This window comes from Coenobita brevimanus, chromosome 20 (assembly GCF_032717465.1).
Source record: "Coenobita brevimanus isolate Jiangsu-jjx chromosome 20, ASM3271746v2, whole genome shotgun sequence".
In the NCBI taxonomy this organism is placed as follows: Eukaryota; Metazoa; Arthropoda; class Malacostraca; order Decapoda; family Coenobitidae; genus Coenobita; species Coenobita brevimanus.
The window spans coordinates 24,270,091-24,290,481 of NC_136973.1; the positions used below are offsets into that span (position 1 = coordinate 24,270,091).

General features: G+C 42.6%; 1 protein-coding gene across 1 annotated transcript in view; it reads left to right on the forward strand.

Annotated features, from left to right (window-relative positions):
• The window catches only part of LOC145391942 (uncharacterized), a 204,183-nt gene that overhangs the window by 102,559 nt on the left and 81,233 nt on the right, over nucleotides 1-20,391 (forward strand). Inside the window, exons 5-6 of the mRNA XM_080266431.1 lie at nucleotides 7,541-7,678; nucleotides 16,513-19,795. Coding sequence (XP_080122557.1) covers nucleotides 7,541-7,678; nucleotides 16,513-19,795 — 3,421 coding nt within the window. The remainder of the gene's footprint in view (nucleotides 1-7,540; nucleotides 7,679-16,512; nucleotides 19,796-20,391) is intronic.

The window sequence follows — 20,391 nt, forward strand, 5'->3', positions numbered from 1 at the left end:
CTTGCCCCGATATTCACCATATTAAGTCACTGTGTTTTGTTACACTAGGTTCGGGCAAAGTCACGCTTAATCTAAATCACTTTCACTATTTCTGGGGCATCACCACACTTATCATGAGTCACTCATCATGGGGGGCGGGGGAGAAACACGCCGGCGTCAATTCTGCCGGGGTGGGGACACCGCCAAGGGGAGGCGTGCCGAGAGGGCACGGGACAACTCGTAGGGGCGTCCTCTCGCGTCCAGGGCTACAGGTGGCGAAGGGGCCCGCAGTCTCCGGGCTGGGCTCAGGGGTGTGGCCCTCAGGACTGGGGCCGAACAGCTCCAGAAACCTCTGGTTCAGGTCTCGGCCGGAGGTGGGAGTCTTACGCCGTCTTGGGGGCGTAGGGAGATCACCCCCGGGCGTCCTGGGGAGGGTGTGGAGAGGCTGAGGACTGCGGTCCCCAGAGTCTAGGGGCGCCGACAGGGAAGGACTGCGGCACTGGCCTACACTGGGGTCCGTCAGGTGAGTCTTCTCCAGAGCCAGGCGTAGGGAGTGGAGGCCAGGGGAGGCTGTGAGGCCTGGCTGGGATGCTCTGGTACGGGAGGTCCGGGCTCTTGTCTCCTGCTGGGGCGATGACTCACTCAATGCCTCCTTTTGTCCGTGGGGCCCGGCAATTGGCTGTGGCTGCCCAGGGGCACAACTATCAGGTGCCAGGGCCCGGCAGTTGGCCGTGGCCTGAGTGGGGGAGTCAGCACACCTCTGTACACCTTCGGAGCGGCAGTAGGCCGTCTGGCGAGGGCGGGAGCGGCAGTAGGCCGTCTGCTGAGGGGCGCTGTCTGGAGTTATGAGAGCAACTCCACCCCTAGCTGATTCAGCAATCCCACTCCCTGAAGGTAGTGTCCTTCTCCTGCGATGGTGATGGCGCGACGGCTGAGTGACATAGGGGCGCACGGCCAGGGCTGACATATGTCGTTGTTGCACTGTATCCCGTCGTCTGGTGGTGGCTACTCCGTGGGGTCCGGGTGGGGGTGTCGGTAAGTTCCCGGGGACACAGGGCTGTATACCACTCGCCTCGTTGTCGGGGGCACTATGGTATTCCTCACCTGTTTCCTTCTCGGGGGCACTACGTTGTAAGTCACGCATTTTAGAAATGAAGGTAGCAATGACTGCAGGCGAAAAGAAAAAAGAAAAAAATCTATCTTTCTCTTTATTGCCTCTAGATCAGTAACAAAGCACACACACACACACACAAACACACACACACACACACACACACACAGCCAAAAGAAGGGTAATGATGGTAATAATTCGTCAGTCATTATTTACAAACTGAGGGTAATTACGAGCCAGTAGGAGGCTAATTAAGAGGTGCTGGTCCTGTGAGTCATTAGTGGAAGCCTCATTAGTCTTATGCAGGCAATTGGCCACATCTTCCATCTGTTTATATCACCTCAACACCTGCCTGTGTGTGTGTGTGTGTGTGTGTGAGAGAGAGAGAGAGAGAGAGAATGCAACTTCCTTTAAGCTCTCGCAGATGACTTTTGTGCAGAGAGAGAGAGAGAGAGAGAGAGTACAAAGGAGTACAAAGGAAAGCAAACAGCAACAGACTTTATGGTCCTTTCGAGGGTGTTTATTGCAGAGTAGACTATGACTACGAGATCTAACTCTACATGCTGAAGGATAAGGATAGTAAAGCAAGAAGGCTCCCTCCACCTCCAAACCCTCCAGTTAAAACTGGTAAGAAAAAGTGAGGAAAACTACCATGCAGCATGGAAAAACTGACATGGAAATTTCATAGGAAAGACTGAAAAGGAAAAGCTAGATTCAATAATACTTTATCTATAAGCTACCATTAGGAATAACCTGAAAGAGAAAGTAGTAGGGTAAAATGAGTAATCGAATAAATTAATAACGCATGATACTATGTACGGATACGTTGAGTTAACAGGGCGTCTGCAGACACAGCGTGGAAATTGCACAGTGTGGATGTTCAGAGGTGGTGTGGCAGCCTTGCCTGGTGCTATAAAGGTAGGCAGCAGTCAGTCAGGCCCCAGCTCCGTTCATTCCACTGAAACTAGGAACTTTCCCACACAGGACAAGCACACAAGTTATCTCATGAAGCAGTGACCCCTGGTACATGAAAAAAATCCCGATGGTGGTCACTTAACAGGAACCCTCAGTGAGCCACAGCCCATCACAGGTCGAAAGTATGAGTAGTGACCGTTAACTCAGGGCTATTTGTGCATATCCTAGTCTATGCATATACTGTATTTGCATTTAATAAATTGATCCAGGCTCTAAAAAAATTAAAGTGAAATAAAAAAATATACATACACAAGTGTTTTATTCAGGAGTAAACATATTAAGCTGGGGGTTAGACGACAAATACTTATCCAGGTGACCTTTAAAGGTCAGTACTGTATTAGAATTTACTACATTGGAAGGCAATTTATTCCATGTACTTACAACTTTATTAAAGAAGAAATGCTTAGCTTCATGCGACTGGAATCTTTTGCCAATTATATTATGTCCATTGCCTCTAGTGTAATTCGAGTGATCAACTGTGAAGTATTTATCAACAGCCATTTTATCGTGTCCTTTGACTATTTTGAATACTTGAATTAGATTTCCTCGTAACCTCCTTTTAGTTAGGGTAAATAGATTCAGGGCTTCTAAACCTTTCTCATATGGTTTATTTCTCAATCTAGGTATCATCTTTGTCATCCGTTGCTGCACTCTTTCAAGCTTTTCCATATCCCTTTTATTATATGGTGACCAAAACTGAATGCAATACTCCAAGTGCGGGCATACTAAGGAATTATACAAAGTGAGGATGATATTATTGGATTTATATTCAGATGCTCTACCTATGAATCCAATCACTTCACTGGCTTTTTCACAGCTTCTGTACATTGTTTGCTTTGTTTCAGATCGTTTGTTATTATAATTCCTAAGTCTTCTTCATGGTTTACCCTATCAAGTTGGACATTATCCATGCTATAACTAGCTCTTACATATTTACTGCCAGTGTTTAGCACTTTGCATTAATATTAAAATCCATTTGGCAGACTTGGGCCCAGTTAAACAGTCGATCAAGATCTCTCTAAACTGTCTGCTTTTGCAGTGCTGTATCTCCTCTGTTACCTATATTAGTATCATCAGCAAATTTTGAAATTTTACAACATAATCCTTCATCAGTATCATTTATATATATCAAGAATAGAATAGGACCGAACACTGAACCCTGCGGCACTCCACTTGTAACGTTTATGACTCTTTTCCATTTATTACAACTCTTTGCTTTTGTCCGGTGAGCCAGTCTTCTACCCACCCGAGAACACTGCTGCTGAAACCATGTGCCTATAGTTTCTGAAGGAGTCTTTTTGTGTGGAACTTTGTCAAATGCCTTTAGAAAATCAGGGTAAACAACAACAACAGATTTAATATCATCACACATGCTCAGTATATCATTGAAAAAGTCCAGCAGATTCGTGAGGCAAGAGCAGTTATTACAAAAACCATGTTGCGAATCTTTGATGAGATTGTGTGATTCTAAATGTTTCACAAACGTGTCTGTGATAATAGTTTCAAGCAGTTTGCGAATCACCTATGTTAAACTAATTGGGCGGTAGTTTTCTGGCTGTGCTCTGTTGCCTTTTTTGAATATTGGGGTTATGTTAGCAAGTTTCCATTCATGTGGCACCTTACTGCTCTTAAGTGATAAGTTAAAAAGTTCAGATAAAGGCTTTGATATTTAGTTCTGTAGTTCCATCAAAACGTGTGGAGATATTTTGTCCGGTCCCAGTGTTTTATTCTCTTTTAGTTTGCTAATTGCATGTAGTACATCGCGATCAGTAACTGTAATGTTAGTGATTATGTTGTCCTCTTCTATAGGAATGGGGGAAACAGTAGGAATCGTTTGTATATTTTCTGTTGTAAATACTGACAAGAAGAAAGTATTAAGAATTTTCGCCATCATAGTTTCATCATCAGTGTGCTCTCCATTATCTGTCATTAAGGGACTGATTGTCGGAGTTAGTACCTTTTTGCTCCTTATGTAACTGAAAAATTCTTTCGGATTTGATTTACTGATACTTGCAATATGTGCCTCAAGGTTTTTCTTACTGCATTTAATTAATTTTTTGGCTTTTTGTTGAAGGGCATCATATTTATATTTATCACTTTGACCCTTTGCGGTATTATAATTTCTATATGCAAGATTTTTTTGCTTCCAGACAATTTTTAATATCAGAGTTCCACCATTTGAGTTTAGAATTTTTGGCAGGTCTTCTGTTGTGCATTGGAATACATAACCTGACAGCACTGTTGAAAGTTTCTGTAAAATAATTCCATGCATCATTGATATCTCAAGTTTTGTCAATAGGATGCCAGTTACTTGCACCTACAATTGACTTTAGTTTTTTCTTAAAATTTGCGCTCTTAAAGTCAGGCACTTTCTCGCAACTGTCCATTGTCTTCACTGATTTTAATGTTAAATGTAACTGTGCGATGATCACTTGTACTTAAGTCTTCTCCTACAATAACATTATTAATTACGTTCTCTGATGTGGGTAAGGCAGAATCTAGGATGTTAGCTCCACGTGTCGTATAATTTACAAACTGATACAATGAACTTTCCCGCAAGTTTGCGTATAGGCCAAACCCCGTGTGTGTGGATAGCGCTTCTCCCCAATTTGGAACTGGTAAATTAAAATCACCAATTACCACAATGCTTTGCATACAAGATATTTTGGCAGATTGATTGTAGATTTCTTTATCGATGTTGTGTGGCTGACCGAGTGGATGATAAATTAACCCAAGTGTGATTTTATGATAGGATTCATTTCTAAGCTGAATATACATAGTGTCAATATTTTCAATACATGGCTTGGTAATTACGACTGGATGGAATCCTGATTTAATATATAACAACACACTGCCCCCTGCTCGATTCTTCCTTTCACTACTGAAAATGTGATAGCCTGGTAAATTAAACTCTGCTAGAAAATCTCTTTGCTCAGTATTTAGCCACGATTCTGTTATACCAAATATGTCATAATTTACAGTAAAGAAAAGAGCCTCTAAATCAGGAAATATATTTCGTAGACTATGTGCATTTACAAGAAGAGCTTTAATGCATTTTCCTTTATGAAGTGGGGAGCTTCCATTACTTACTGGTTCATCAGATTGTATGACATCTTCATTTCCCTCCCTTGATGCTGTTTTTTTCTTCAGAAAAAAATTACTGCATCACTAAGCAAACGACCGAGATGGGCAGAACCAATGGCATTCAAGTGTATTCCATTATTCGCAAATAGTTTATGCTGCTCTTAAAACTGGTTCCATGTGTCAATGAACTTAACTCCTTCCTGCAGGCAAAATGACCTGACCTTATTATTTATACTAAATGCTTTACTGAAGAAGGTATTCCCTGTACCAATCCTTGGGAGTGAAATTAAGATGTTGTTAGTTTTCTCCTTGTAGCGTCGAATCCTCCTCCTGTACTTCTCTATCAGCTCCTCTGATCGGGTCCGTACGACATCATTTGTACCTGTATGAATGATAACTAGGCTGTCATTTTCCGCATTCTCAAAAATGTGGTCCACAGTCTCCATTATGTCATCTACTCCTGCCCCTTGGATACAAAAATGCAAAATTCAAGCAACTGACCACGGATGATGGAGTCCCCCACAACCCGACACCCGTGCCTCACGGGGCTCTTCCTCTACTTCTGCAAGAATGTGAAACTTGTTTTATTTGGCTAGTGGAATGATGCTCCTTTTCCTTGCAAGCCTTGCATCATTTCGCACTGGCAGGAACTCATTCTGTACAGTGGGGGAAAAGTAACTACAGCGGGAGGAGGATGGTCAGCTTGGACTGCAGTTGGCCGAGCAATGACATTATCCTCTGCAACGTGTCCTACATTACTCGCAATGAATACCCACAGCACATCAACTTTTCGGGTTAGACTGTTAATTTTGTTTGTAGCCTCGGTCGGCTTGTCTTCCAGACTCTGAGGTAGTTTGCACATCCTGCAAACAAAGGTGCGGTCCATATAGAAGGATTCAGTGAAACTACCGGAGCAGGTTACGCAAATAATGTTCCGTGGCATTCTGAAATCCAAGGTTACTGCGAAGATTTATCAGAGAAAAAGAATCCGATAATACTAATTAGTACCTGGAAGAGATATTGGAACAAGAATAAGTTACATATACAAAACCTGCTAGAACAGTGACAATTTATGCAATGGTTACAGGTTTTGCTGGTGGGGGTCTTGTTGCTGTTTAGAACTGTAGAGGAATGGCTGCCTTAATGGTTAGTATGCTAATATACCTGTTACAAAGAATGGAAAGCTAACCGTTACCTGGAATGAAGAACTAAAATTATACAAACTGAAATACAACAACAGTGATGTCACAACAGTCTTACAATACACAAACAAGTTTGTTATCACCTGAAAAGTTACAACATATGAAAATACAATTATATCTTACCTGTAAGGATAACTGTAAACATGGGATATAAACTGTTTTCACTGGTGGGAAAAAAAAAAAAAAAACTAAGGGAATAGTACTCACTCACAACACTGTGCACAGGGGAATGCTTAACACTAAATACACCAAGTATACTGTACCAAACTGCAGTTGCTTACATCTACCAACACAACGGTGCCAACCACAGTCACAGATGATTGCCACAAACTGCTTAAATCTAGTCACAAAAATCGTTCCCACACTACTGTTCATACCACAGCAATTACACTGAACTGCTGTATCACTCCAAAATAAGGCTCAGTTCGAACAAAGACAAGTCAAAACATTCCAAAATTCCACTCAGCCTACAGTACATCAGTTCGAACAAAGAAATCAAAACAAAACAAAGTTCCACCCAGTTCCGAATGGTTATACTGGGCATAAACTGTTCTTACTGGGGAAACAACATACAGTTAATACTCAGCCAGTCGTAGCTCTAAATTTACACAGGGTAATACTGTTCGCTTCCACGAGAACAATAACCTCCCACCCTACTTGCTGCCAAACGTGGATAAACAAACACACAACCAGAGCTTTTCACACCTAAAACACAGTAAAACTCTAGCATACTCTGGACTTTCACACCTTTCACTGGAATAATACTTCCAAGACACTTGTTAACACAGATGCACTATCTGTACACGGAATAATCACTCAAATTCACTCAAATTGTGTAAAAACTGATGGGTGAGAGCGGATACGACCTTCAGCAGCGGGGAAGGAGGCAGGGAGAGAGTCAGACAGAGAATGCAAATTAACATATATATCTTTTCCATATAAAGTAGATGCTAATTCAGATATTCCTACAGGCGCCCCCCTTCTCTCTCTCTCTCTCTTTCTCTCTGTCTCTCTCTATATCTATCTATCTACCTATCTATCTATCTATCTATCTACAGGTGAAGGCCAGGGACCCTGATGAGGTGGACGGGAATGGCTTGGTGTACAGTATAGGTGGGAATGGTGTGGACGACCTGCCGTCCTATCAGGTCTTCTGTCTATCTGTATCTATCTATCTATCTATCTACAGGTGAAGGCCAGGGACCCTGATGAGGTGGACAGGAATGGCTTGGTGTACAGTATAGGTGGGAATGGTGTGGACGACCTGCCCTCTGATCAGGCCTTCTTCTCCATCAACCCACATACGGGTGATCTGATGCAGCTCAGGGTAAGGCACACACACACACACACACACACACACACACACACACACACACACACGAGGCACCGCGGGGAGCAGACGCACGTCGCCACCACTCCATACCTGGCCAACTTGGCCAGTGGCATTACCTAAATTAGTATATTTATATGAGTCAAGCTCTGTACCATGTTAGACTAAATGGTGTACTAATATTAAAAAAAAAAAAAAGAAGTTTTAAGTAAGACTTATTCAAACAGTAAAGAAAACAAAGTAGCGCAAGAATGCGCTAAATCAGATGATCGTTTGTTTAGTCTACGACTGTACCAGGGAATGGAAGTAGTGCTTTTAGTACTGCATAATGGCCACATACTTTAGTAAAGCAAATTTGGAAAAGAAAAGGGATAAAGGTAGAAAGCAGGATGATGATTTCTACCAAGAACTGGTTGAAATGGAGACTCACAATAAACTGGTGGAACGAGTACACAGACTAGAGATGGTTTTTCAGAATGAGATTGATGAAATTAAGAAACAGATGCACTTCCAAAAGGAAGAAATAGAAAAATTAGGAAAGGAAGTCAACAAGAAAGACACAATCATAAATGAGCTGACAGTAGAAGTGGGTTCACTTAGGAGAAAAAATAGTGAAATGGCAAGTACAGTAGTCAACCACGAGAGTATTGTGGAAGAGTTCAAAAATGATACAGAGACAATTAGGCAAGTAAGCAGTCTGATAGATCAGAGCAGTGATATCGAGGAGAAGATAACACAGGTGAATGAAGCTGTGCAAAGGTATAACAATGATGTGGAAACCACATATGCTGAGATGGTGAAAGTAAAGAAAGACTTAGAAACAAGGGTGGAAGAAAAAAGCATTATAAAGGAAGTGAAAAGAATAATCCAGAACAATCCAAAGTTAGTCAGAGATTCAGTAGATATCAACAAATCTATAGTAATCACTGGTATAGAAGAGGAAGAAGTAAGAAACAAGATCTCAAGAGACAAAAAGGAGATGGCAAATGTAATGAGCATATTGCAAGAGGTATCAGAGGAAATCTGTAGTAAAGACATAGAGGAACACAAAAGGTTAGGGAAATACGAGAGAAACAAGTCAAGACCCTCTAAAGGTAACCTTCCAGAGTGTAAACACTGTGGAGGAGATACTAAAAAATGCAAAGAATCTTATGGAAAAAGAGGAGTTCAAAAATGTATGGATAAAAAGATGGCTAACACAAGAGGAACTGGAATTACTGCAAGAGAAGAGGGAGGAAGCAAAAACAAAAAATGAGGGAAGATCAGAGGAGGAGAAGAATACATTTGTTTTTAACAAAGTAATTGGATTGCAGGTACGAAAGTGGTACATAAACAGGAGGGAATAAAAAGGAGGAAGGTAGTAGAACCAAGTCATGACAAATATATAAACAAGATGATTAAGTTGATGTACTCAAATGTGGATGGAATGGTATCTAAATTATTAGAGATGAATGATTATATCAGAGAAAATGAACCACATATAACATGCCTAACTGAAACAAAATTAACACCAAGGATATCAAATGACATCCTAAACTTAGAGGAATATAATATATGGAGAAGAGATACGAACTTAAAAAAAGGAGGTGGAATTATAGTATTAACTAAGAAAAGCTAAAAGTCAAAGAAATAGAACTAGATATACCCTCACAAGTAGAACTGATTGCAGTAGAGATCAGTACATCTGAAGGGAAAGTAATTGTAGCCAATTTGTACATGCCACCCAGATCAAACACATGGGAAAGAGGCGAATATGAGGACCTGGCAGAGAGTACAATTCAGAGTTTAAGAGCATTACTACATAGATTGGAAGAGAAATCGGAAAGAATTATACTAACTGGAGATTTTAATACAAATATAAATTGGAAAACTCTAGATATAATTAGCCAAGAAAGCTGTTGGGACCAAAAGCTCCTGGATCTCGTGCAGGAGTTTTTCCTAACGCAACATGTAAGGGAAAGCACCGGAAAAAGAGGACTCGATATACTCTCAGTACTAGATCTAATATTTACTAGGCAAGAAAATGATATTGACGACAACTTAATATATCACCCTCCATTCGGCAAAAGCGACCATGCAGTACTAAATTGCAACTTCAGGATTGCTTATGACATAGTTAACAGCATTGAAAGTTACAAAAAGAGCCTAAACTATAAAAAGGGAAACTATCATGACCTAAAGAAGTACTTCTTAGAAATTGATTGGGAAAAGAAGCTTAAAGGACAAGGTTTGAATGCTATATATAAAAAATTCTATGAACTTTATGAAATAGGAGTCCAGAAGTACATCCCACAGCACAAAGAAGCAGAAAAGAAAGTAAAGAAATGGTTCAATACAGAATGTAAAAAATCAAAAGAAAAAAGATATTTGTTGTGGAATAGATACAGAAGACACAATAGTGAAAGGGCATATAACAACTATAAACAGGCAAGAAACGACTATACATGAATAAGGAGGGAAGCCCAAAAACAGTTTGAGGAGGATATCATAAATAAAAGCAGTGATCAGCCAAAGCTATTTTACAGCTACATCAGAAGCAAAACCAAAGTAAAAGATAAAATACAATCCATTACAGAGGAGGGAATCACCTATATACAAGAGAAGGATATTTGTGAAGCACTAAATAAGAATTTCCAATCAGTTTTTACAGAAGAAAAATTTTTGAGAGGGATGATGTGGAACATGCATGCCCACACATACTACCAGATATACAAATATCAGAAAAAGTAATACAGGAGGAGTTAAGTAAATTAGACAAAGGAAAGGCAAATAGTCCTGATGAAATTTCACGTTGGGTGCTACGTGAATGTGCAAAGGAGTTAAGTAAACCATTATTTTTAATTTTCAAGAAATCCTTGAGACAAGTAAACTACCTGATATTTGATAGAAAGCAAACATTGTTCCCTTGTTCAAGAATGGGACTAGACAAAATCCACTCAGCTACCGACCAGTATCACTAACCAGTGTTGTAAGCAAGGTATTAGAAAAGATTATAAGAAAAGCTTGGGTAAATCACCTAGAAGAACACAGTATGATAACAGAAAGACAGTTTGGTTTCAGAAAAGGAAAATCATGTTACTAATCTGTTGAGCTACTATGACAGAGTAACAGACACATTACAGGAAAGAGAAGGATGGGTAGACAGTATCTATTTAGATTTCAAGAAAGCATTTGACACAGTACCACACCAAACACTTTTATGGAAACTGTACCATCAAGGAGGAATTCGAGGCAAACTGTATTGTTGGATGCAAGATTTTCACATAAAAAGAGAAATGAGAACAGTACTAAGGGGAAATTACTCATCATGGAAAGAAGTGACTAGTGGAGTACCACAGGGCTCAGTGCTGGCACCAATCATGTTTTTAGTGTATATAAATGATATAGACAGTAACACTGGAAATAAAAGCTATCTAAATATGTTTGCAGATGATGCAATAATACAAAGGAGAATTACTAACACAGACTCTTGAAAAGAGCTACAAGAAGAATTAAATAAACTTCATGAATGGAGTAATACATGGCAAATGGAATTCAATGTGGACAAGTGTCATGTAATCAAGTTTGGTAAAAGTGGAAAAGACCTGATTGGGATTATACATTAGGAAATAAAACCCTACACACATCAGAAAGAGAGAAGGACCAAGTTGTGATTATCAATAACAGACTATCTCCGGCTGACCACATCAGTGAGAAGGTACGGAACATGTATACACTGCTTGCAAATATGAGAATAGCATTCACGTACATAAATGAAGACATGCTAAGAAAGATAACATCATTCATCAGACCAACCCTGGAGTATGCATCAGTAGTCTGGAGTCCTCATCTCAAAAATCACATAAACAAGATTGAAAAAGTTCAAAGGGCCGCTACAAGATGGATACCAAGCTTAAGGGATCTAAGCTACGAAGAAAGACTAAAAAAAAAAAAACTGAATCTACCAACACTGCAGGAGAGAAGGAAAAATGGTGACATGATTATGCTATATAAATGCATATCAGGGAAGGAGAAAGTAGACATAAATGATTACTTAACCTATGGGGATGCATCAGCAAGAGGACACTGCAAAAATCTGCATAAAAAGAGAGGTGATAAAGACGTAAGGAAATTCAGTTTCCCAAATAGAGCAATTGATCAGTGTAATGCACTACCAAATGAATTATGTGCCAAAACAATTCACAAATTTAAGGATATGTACGATAAATATGGTTTAAGACACGGGACAGTACGAGCTTGACTCATTCCTGTAAAGATACAATTAGGTAAGAACAATTAAGTAAGAACACACACACACACACACACACACACACACACACACACACACACACACACACACACACACACACACACACACACACACACACACACACACACACAGATAGATAGATAGATGAATAGTTTATTGGTCGCAGATTTACATGATGCGTTTACATAAATAAGTAAATACAGAAGATTAAATTTACACACACACACACACACACACACACACACACACACACACACACACACACACACACACACACACACACACGCACACAAGACTTTACGCATGCACACACACAAACACAAAACGTAAATGTATACGCTGCGTACATGCATATTCTCTCTCTCTCTCTCTCTCTCTCTCTCTCTCTCTCTCTCTCTCTCTCTCTCTCTCTCTCTCTCTCTCTCATACACTATTCCCAGTTCACTAATATTCACAACTAAATCCATTGAGCTATGTGTAAAATTAGAGACATTTATTACATACATATTTCCAGGGGGACAGGACGACATGGAGGCGATTTGTTTGTGGCCCCCCTTACGGTATTAAGGCGTCTGGCAAAAGATAGATATTTCCAGTCAGCGTCATTTAGAATCTCTTCCAGTCCCTGTCATTTATATGCCCAATCACTGAGATTCACAGTTATTTATATTTTCTATCTATCTCTTGTCAGACGTCTTAATCCCGTAAGGGGTGGCCACAAACAAATCGTCTCCATGTCGACCTCTCCCCCGCCATTTCACTGCCCTGCTCCCAGCCCAACCCCTCTCTCATATACCTCTCCACTCCATCCCTCCATCTCATCATTAACAGCTCAAATTACTTACATTTCCAGTCAGTCACATTCACAATCAGATGCATTCACAATCAGATTTTTTCCCAAATCACTCACATTACGATCAATTACGTTCACTGAAATAATAAAATGAATGACGTTAATTGCCATATATGTTTATAAGGAATATCAAAGCAGTTCCCTTCTATCCCAGTTGTTTACAATTTACAAGCAAAGAACATTTCGATTTACATGGAGAACAGACAGACAAATGGAGACGTAAAGGAGCGTTGTGTTAGTGATGTGGGTGTGAGTGAGAGCTTTGAGAGAAGAATTTTGAGATGGTTGGGTCATGTGGAGAGGATGGAGAATGAGAGACTGGCTAGGAGTGTGAGTGAGGTGAAGGGGAAGAGGGGGAGGGGGAGACCAAGATTGAGATGAAGGGATGGGTTGGTGAGAGAGAGAGAGAGAGAGAGAGAGAGATGAAAGTGAAGAAGGAAAAGGAGAAACAGGTGGTAGAAGGGAGAGGAGAAGGAAGAACAGAGAACGATAAGAGGAAGAGGAGAAGATGAAAAGGAAGAAACGAAAAAGAAGACATATACGAAGTAGATAAAGCAAATGGAGGAGTGATGTTAATATAAAGCCAATATGAGTAGTAAAAGAGAGGGGGAGAGGCAGGAAGAGGAGAAAAGAGGAAACAGAAGTAAAGAACAGGAGAATAAATGCGAGAGAACAAATAACAAAAGTAGAGAACAGTAAGAGGAGAGAAACAGAAGGCCATAAGAAACAAAAGATAGATGATATGAAGAAAAATAAATAAAGCTAAAAGGAAATATGTGAGAAGGATAATAGTCAAGCAAATCTCATCTTAAATGTCAGGACCAACATGCCTAGCCCCGGGCTTCTACGTACCTCATGGAACAACTTAGGATTGGATGATGGATGGATGGATGAAAATCAGAAACAGGGCAAATTCTGGTGGGGGGAATTATCGAAAAATTAGACAATAAAATTTGAATTAAAAAATGAAGAGACAAATCCATGGGCTGAAGAACAGAAAAAAAAAAAATGGGGAAAATTTTGATACAGAAGGGAAAAACCGGAAAATTTTGGAGGAAAAGGATGAAGAAAAACTGTAAAAATAATGGGAAGGAAAGGCTAGGAACTGAGGACCAAGGGATGAGGGCGTGGGTCGACTAGCCAATACTAAGTCCATCCACCACCATGAATACACAATTAGCTCAATTTATGGGTGGAGGAAGGGTAGGAGGGAGAGGGAGGAGGGAGAGAGGAAGAAGGAAGGGAGACAGGGAAAAGAGGGAGAGGAAGAAGGAAGGGAGACAGGGAAAAGAGGGAGAGGAAGAAGGAAGGGAGACAGGGAAAAGAGGGGGAGAGGAAGAAGGAAGGGAGACAGGGAAAAGAGGGGGAGAGGAAGAAGGAAGGGAGACAGGGAAAAGAGGAGGAGAGGAAGAAGGAAGGGAGACAGGGAAAAGAGGGGGAGGGGAATGAAGGAAGGGAGACAGGGAAAAGAGGGGGAGAGGAATGAAGGGGAGATGGAAAAGGTAAAATGAGGAGGAGGAGGAAAATGAGAGGAAGAAGAATGGCGGGGAAGAGGGAGAAGGAGGAGGAGAGGGAAATGAGAGGGAAAGAAGTGCAAGGGACGGGGAGGAAGAGGAGGGGGAGGGGAAGTGAGAGGGAAAGGAATTAAGGGGGAGAGGGAGACGAAAGAAAGAGGAGGAGGAGAAAGGGAAGAAGGGAGGAGTGAGGATAAGACGAGGAAGGAAAGAAGCAGGGGAGAGAGGGGAAGAGAGAGAGAGATTAAGGAATGAATACAAAGGAGTACAAAGGAAAGCAATCAGTAATAGACAGTTTGATTCTTCCATGGCTGTATGGTATAGGGAAGGCAATAACTGATTAAATTTTTCTATCAGCTAAGGACAAGGAAAGAAAAGTAGGAAGGCTCCCCTCCCACCCACCTAACCCTACAGCCAAAGTCGGCAGGAAATAGTGAGAAGGACCATCATGCACCATAGAAAAGCTGAGTGAGGGGAACGAAGAGAGGATGATGAATGACGGGGGAGAGGAAGAAGGGGGACTGGAGAATGAGGGGAAGAAATAAAAAGAGGAGGAAACGGAAGGTGGAGTTGGGGGGGAGGGAAGAAGGGGGTTATGGAGGAAAGACGAATGATGGAAGAGAGAGGAGGAAGAGAGGGAAAACGAGAGAGGCTGAGGAAGGGAGGTGAAGGGGAAGAGAAGGGCATGAGAAAGGGGAAAGGAAGTATTGAAGGAAAAAGAGGAAGGGAAGAAGAGGGAAGAAAGAGGTAAAAAAGAAGAGGAGAGAAGAGGAGTGATGTTAAGGCTCTGCTCTCCACCTTATTCTTCACGTCCATCCACATCACGTCACAAACATCACATTTCTTCTCGGTACGTACTCCCTTGGCCAAACTCTGGTTACCATCTCATTCTGTCAAGTTTTTCTGGTTCTTTGGACTCCACCTCACTCAGTCTTGGTGTGGGAAAGGTCTGGATGATGATGATGGTGATGATGATGATGATGATGATGATGATGATGATGATGATGATGGTGGTAATGATGATGATGATGACGGTGGTGGTGGTGGTGATGGTGATGATGATGATGATGATGATGATGATGATGGTGGTGGTGGAGGTGGTGGTGGTGGTGGTGATAGTAGTGATGATGATGATGATGCACCACTCAGTCCAGTCACTCTTATCAGTGCTTTACTCTCTTTTCATCAGTTTATCATAACATTTTCTATTCATTCCTTATTTCTTTTCTTATGTTAGTATTCTCTCACTGCCATCCCTCACATTACTACACTTTCTCCCACACTCACTCCTAAGATTTATTACCTCTTTCCAAAATAGTTTCATAGATTTTGTTATAATTCGTCTTTCATCTTAAGCCATCATTTTATCTTTACTCCATTTTTTTGTCTCTTTTTTTTATTTTCTATACACATTTCATACTGTCAATAAACTCTTGCCTCCTTTCATCACCTGTTTCTTGCATCAACTCTAATCACATCCTTCTTCTTTCTTCAACTGCTTTTTCAATCTTCACATTCCACCGAACCCTAATTTAGTTGCAAGGCCGTTTTTACTCTAACTTGGCCCAGATTTTCGTCCTTACCAGCTTCTTACCCCTATCTTAGTGACAAAGATAATGCTACGGCTTTACATCCATAGCACTTCTTCGTGACTAGCATCATACTCTAGCATTAACCTGCATTCAAGATGGGGAGGTTTCAATTTTAGGCCAAGTTAGAGCAAAAGGAGTATAGCAGATTTCTTTGCAACTTCATATACAGCTTTAGCAATCCTACCCAAACACTACATGCAGTTTTTTAATGCAAGAAAGAAGGAACCAAAGGCCAGGAGCGCGCAAAATTGTTCCCTCCGAGAAAAAACAAAAGCAAGATAACAGAGCCAAACAAATATCGTAAAACCTCAATAAAATAGACTTTGATGGATACCTTTTTGTATTTAGAAGTGTGTGTGTGTGTGTGTGTGTGTGTGTGTGTGTGTGTGTGTGTGTGTGTGTGTGTGTGTGTGTGTGTGTGTGTGTGTGTGTGTGTGTGTGTGTGTGTGTGTGTGTGTGTGTGTGTGTATGTGTGTGTGTGTGTGTGTGTGTGTGTGTTTGTGTGTGTGTGTGTGTGTGTGTGTGGGGTGGTAGTGGTGGTAGCATAGTCAATTACACCCCATCCCTCCCTCCTCGCTACACCGCTGCATTTGTTACAGTTGTTGTGTTTGTTGTGTTTTCAGGCAGTGGACCGTGACCCCCCCTCTGGCCGCAGTGTGTGGAAGGTGAAGGTGCAGGTGAGGGACGGCCAGCGAGTGTCCCCCTCCCTTGCCGCAGCCGCAACCAGGGCCAACCGCCGCCCACGCGTACCCCAAACACCCCCAACCCACACCCCAACACGCCCAAACCCCGCCACAGCACGCCCAAGCCACGCCCAAGACCCTCCATACACCTTCGATGATTCGGAGTCGGGTGTGAATCATGGATGGGCTAACAATGAATCTAATATGGAGTACGTGGGTGATTCTGGCTTCGTTCCTCCACCACGTCTGGATCACGCCCAAGATTCCGATTCCAATACCAGATTTTCCCCCCTAGCCAGTCTTCTCCAGGCCCAGGACCCTCCTAATATCGCCTACGTCCAAATGTCTGATGCTGCTTATTCTCAAGATTCAGGTAAATCCCCACCCGAAATCTCCTACACCCAAATTCCCGTCTCCACCCCACATCGAGCCGCCCACTTCCATAATTCCAACCCACCCCGACCCATCACCACCCCGCCCAAACACAGGCACGCCCAGGAAACCAAGTCACCCATGTCCCTGCCTTGTCGGACTCCCAGTCACCCCGGATCCCTTGCCACCAATCAAACACACAATCAAAGCCAATCATGTCCCGAGAATGGCACTCCCAGGCAAGCCAGTCCTCAGAGCTCCAATCAGACTGTGAATCCAGGAGGGTCTGAACATCCAGCCCCCTGTCCGAGTAGGAAGGTGATAAAATGCCAGAGTGTCAGTGAGAGTAAACCCAGCGAGATGCCTGATCAGAATTTCCAGTCTCTTAATCCGTCTCCTAAATCGTCCATCTCTGTTCACAGCCACATGCATAATTCTGACCCCGAAACGACTGCTGATAGAGAACTTGCAAATCCCGAAGCGCCTGTGATGGGCTGGTACTTCCGGGCCGATAATCCCAATCAACATGCAGAAGATCTCGACCAAACGATCAAGGCTTTAGAGACGGGGTCAGGGGGGTTCAAACGCCTCCCCCAGAACCCCGGAGACCGATTGACTTTGTCCGTGAAACCCCAGAGGGTAGAGGAAGGCAACACTCCGGCTGGGGAAGACCACAAACAGAAAGACCAATATCTATCCCAGACGTTTGATCAGAGCTCAGTAAAAAGGCCGAACTTTCTTGGTCCAGTTTCTGCCTCTTCTTTTTCCTCCTCCTCCTCCGCTTTGATAAGGAACACAGGGAAGGGAGGAGGGAAGGAGGGGAGGTCGACTGCAGAGGGAGCTCAAGGAATCTCAAAAATTAAAGCCGGAGGAGAAGCACAAGAAGAGAGGGCGATTCATGAGGAAGCAGGAACGAGAGAAGGAGAGGGAGGCATCAACCGCAGAAAATATCCCCGGCACGATAAAAGTGAAGGCAAGAGTTTAAGCCAATGGCGAATGCTAAGAACGAGGGGAGAATTTACGGCGAGAAACAGAAAAGCGTCCGAGAGGAAGAAGTTACGAGACAAGAATCAACGTCTTAAAGGGGAGGCTGCCTCAGAGAGAAGACGTGAAGCCCCCAATGGTAAGTCGGTGGAAGGGAGGCAGAGAGATGTGGTCATACAGCCTCTCACAGATGGACACTTGAAACCCAAAACTTATACAAGCCGGAGTTGGTTTGGGGAAGAGGAGAGAAGGAACCATGAAACTGCCCTCGCCAACTCTGATCCACACCCACTCCATCCATCCAGACAGTCAGACAGCCACCCACACACCCTGCACACAGAAAACCACTCGAATCTTCCTCAAACAGATACATACTCAAACCAAGGTCACCCACCAAGTCCTCCACATCTGCCCCACCCAAATCCCCACACCCGTCCATCCCACCCATCCCACCCACACTCACCTCGCCTGCACATCAGCCTGGGTAAAGCATGGACTAAAACCAGACAACACTTACCGACTCGCAAGGCCCGTCAGTCAGTTGGCTTCAAACGCAAACTTTTGTTCGTTGGCAAGAAAATGAGATTAACCCAATCCAAACTTAGACAACTGAATTTAGGGATCAAAACAAGCGAGCAGGATTATACCTCACCATGTCCAGTGGATTTAGAAGTCAAAACAAGCGAGAGATTGAGTTCGGGTTGGCGTTCCCCGACAGTGAACGAAGGTAAACAAACATGGAGGATATTAGACGTGAAGCCGACGTTTGGGGGAGCGTTGTATTTTGAGAGAGGAGGAAGTGGAGGAAGGAAATTGAAAGAGGTTGGACGAGGAGGAGCAGGAGAAGAAAAAGAAAAAGTGCAAGACATTAGAGCAGAATTGGTGAAAGTTAAACCCGGAGTAAAGAAAAGGGACAGGAAAAGAGAAGAAGTAATAGAAGGAAAACTAAACGAGGCAGAAAGATCAGAGCGAGAAGGAATGACGCAAGGAGGAAAATCTGATAAAACAGCTGGCAAAGAGAAATTGGTGAAGCTGAAAGACAAGGAAGGAAGTAAACCAAAAGGTAAAGTAAAAGAAGAATCAAGTGAACTGACAGATAGAGCTGAAAAAACCGTATCAGGTAACACCATAGCGAAACGTGAAGTACACCAGCCAGCACGTGACCAACAAAATATAAACAAGAGACCACGTGACAGCCCAGACATAAACAAGAGACCACGTGACAGCCCAGACATAAACAACAGGCCACGTGACAGCCTGAACATAAATTACGGACCACGTGACAGCGAAAATATAAACAATAGACCACGTGACAGTCATAATATAAACAGCAGACCACGTGGCCGCCAAAACATGAACTACAGACCACGTGTAAGCGAAAACATAAACAACGGACCACGTAACAGCAAAAATATAAGTAATAGAACACGTGGCAGCCAAAAAATAAACAGCATGGCACGTGACGACCCCTACGTGAACCGTCTCTCACGTGGCCAGTCGTACGTGAATTTGCTTGAAGAAGAACGCGTCTATGTCAGAAGATTCTCAGTGGAAGGAGGCGGGTGTCCAGCCCTAACCAATCTTCCCCTAAACACAAAAGAGGATAGGAACGAGGACGAGAAGGACAGACAGGATGGTAAGCGCACGAAGGAGGAGGCCAGGAAGAGGAAAGAGGAGGCCAAGAGGAGGGAAGAGGAGATCAAGAGGAGGCAGGAGACGCTGGAGAGACTGCTGGAGGAGATGAGGAGGGGGCAGGTGCATGTGGCGGAGATGGTGGTGACTGTGGTGGTGAAGGATGTCAACGATAATCCCCCTGTCTTCCCCAACACCACCATCTATGGGGAGGTGCAGGAGAATGGGCCCATAGGTGAGGATCTCTCTCTCTCTCTCTCTCTCTCTCTCTCTCTCTCTCTCTCTCTCTCTCTGATGTTATTGTTTTATAGTTTTATTAGGTATTTCCCCCGTTCTCCAGTGTGTGGTTTTCCTTTACAGCACACACACACACACACACACACACACACACACACACACACACACACACACAACTAATTAATATGCGTAAATGAATCACTGTTATAATTACCTATTATAAATGTTGCGTCTCTCGCTAATGACCACTAATAACTCATTATATTTCAAGCCAACTCTGACCACTTCATTGACCTGACCTAATTAACGTGGCGTTGATTAGGCTTTATTCTTACTATTTCCTGCCGGTTTTATGGGAATTTGGAATGAAGAAATTAGATATCGCCTCTGCCCCTCCACTGCCATACACACGAGTGTCTCTCAAACAGGAAAAAAGAAAAAATAACTCTGGCAATAAGAAAATAAACAAGACATCCATTGCCTGAAGGGATAGCCAGCTGGTGATTACTAGGACCCTGCTTCTGGTCTGGTAAGGAAGCTCCCTAACACCTCTTCCCTACCGATTTATTTTTGGAAATGGTTAATATCCTTTTC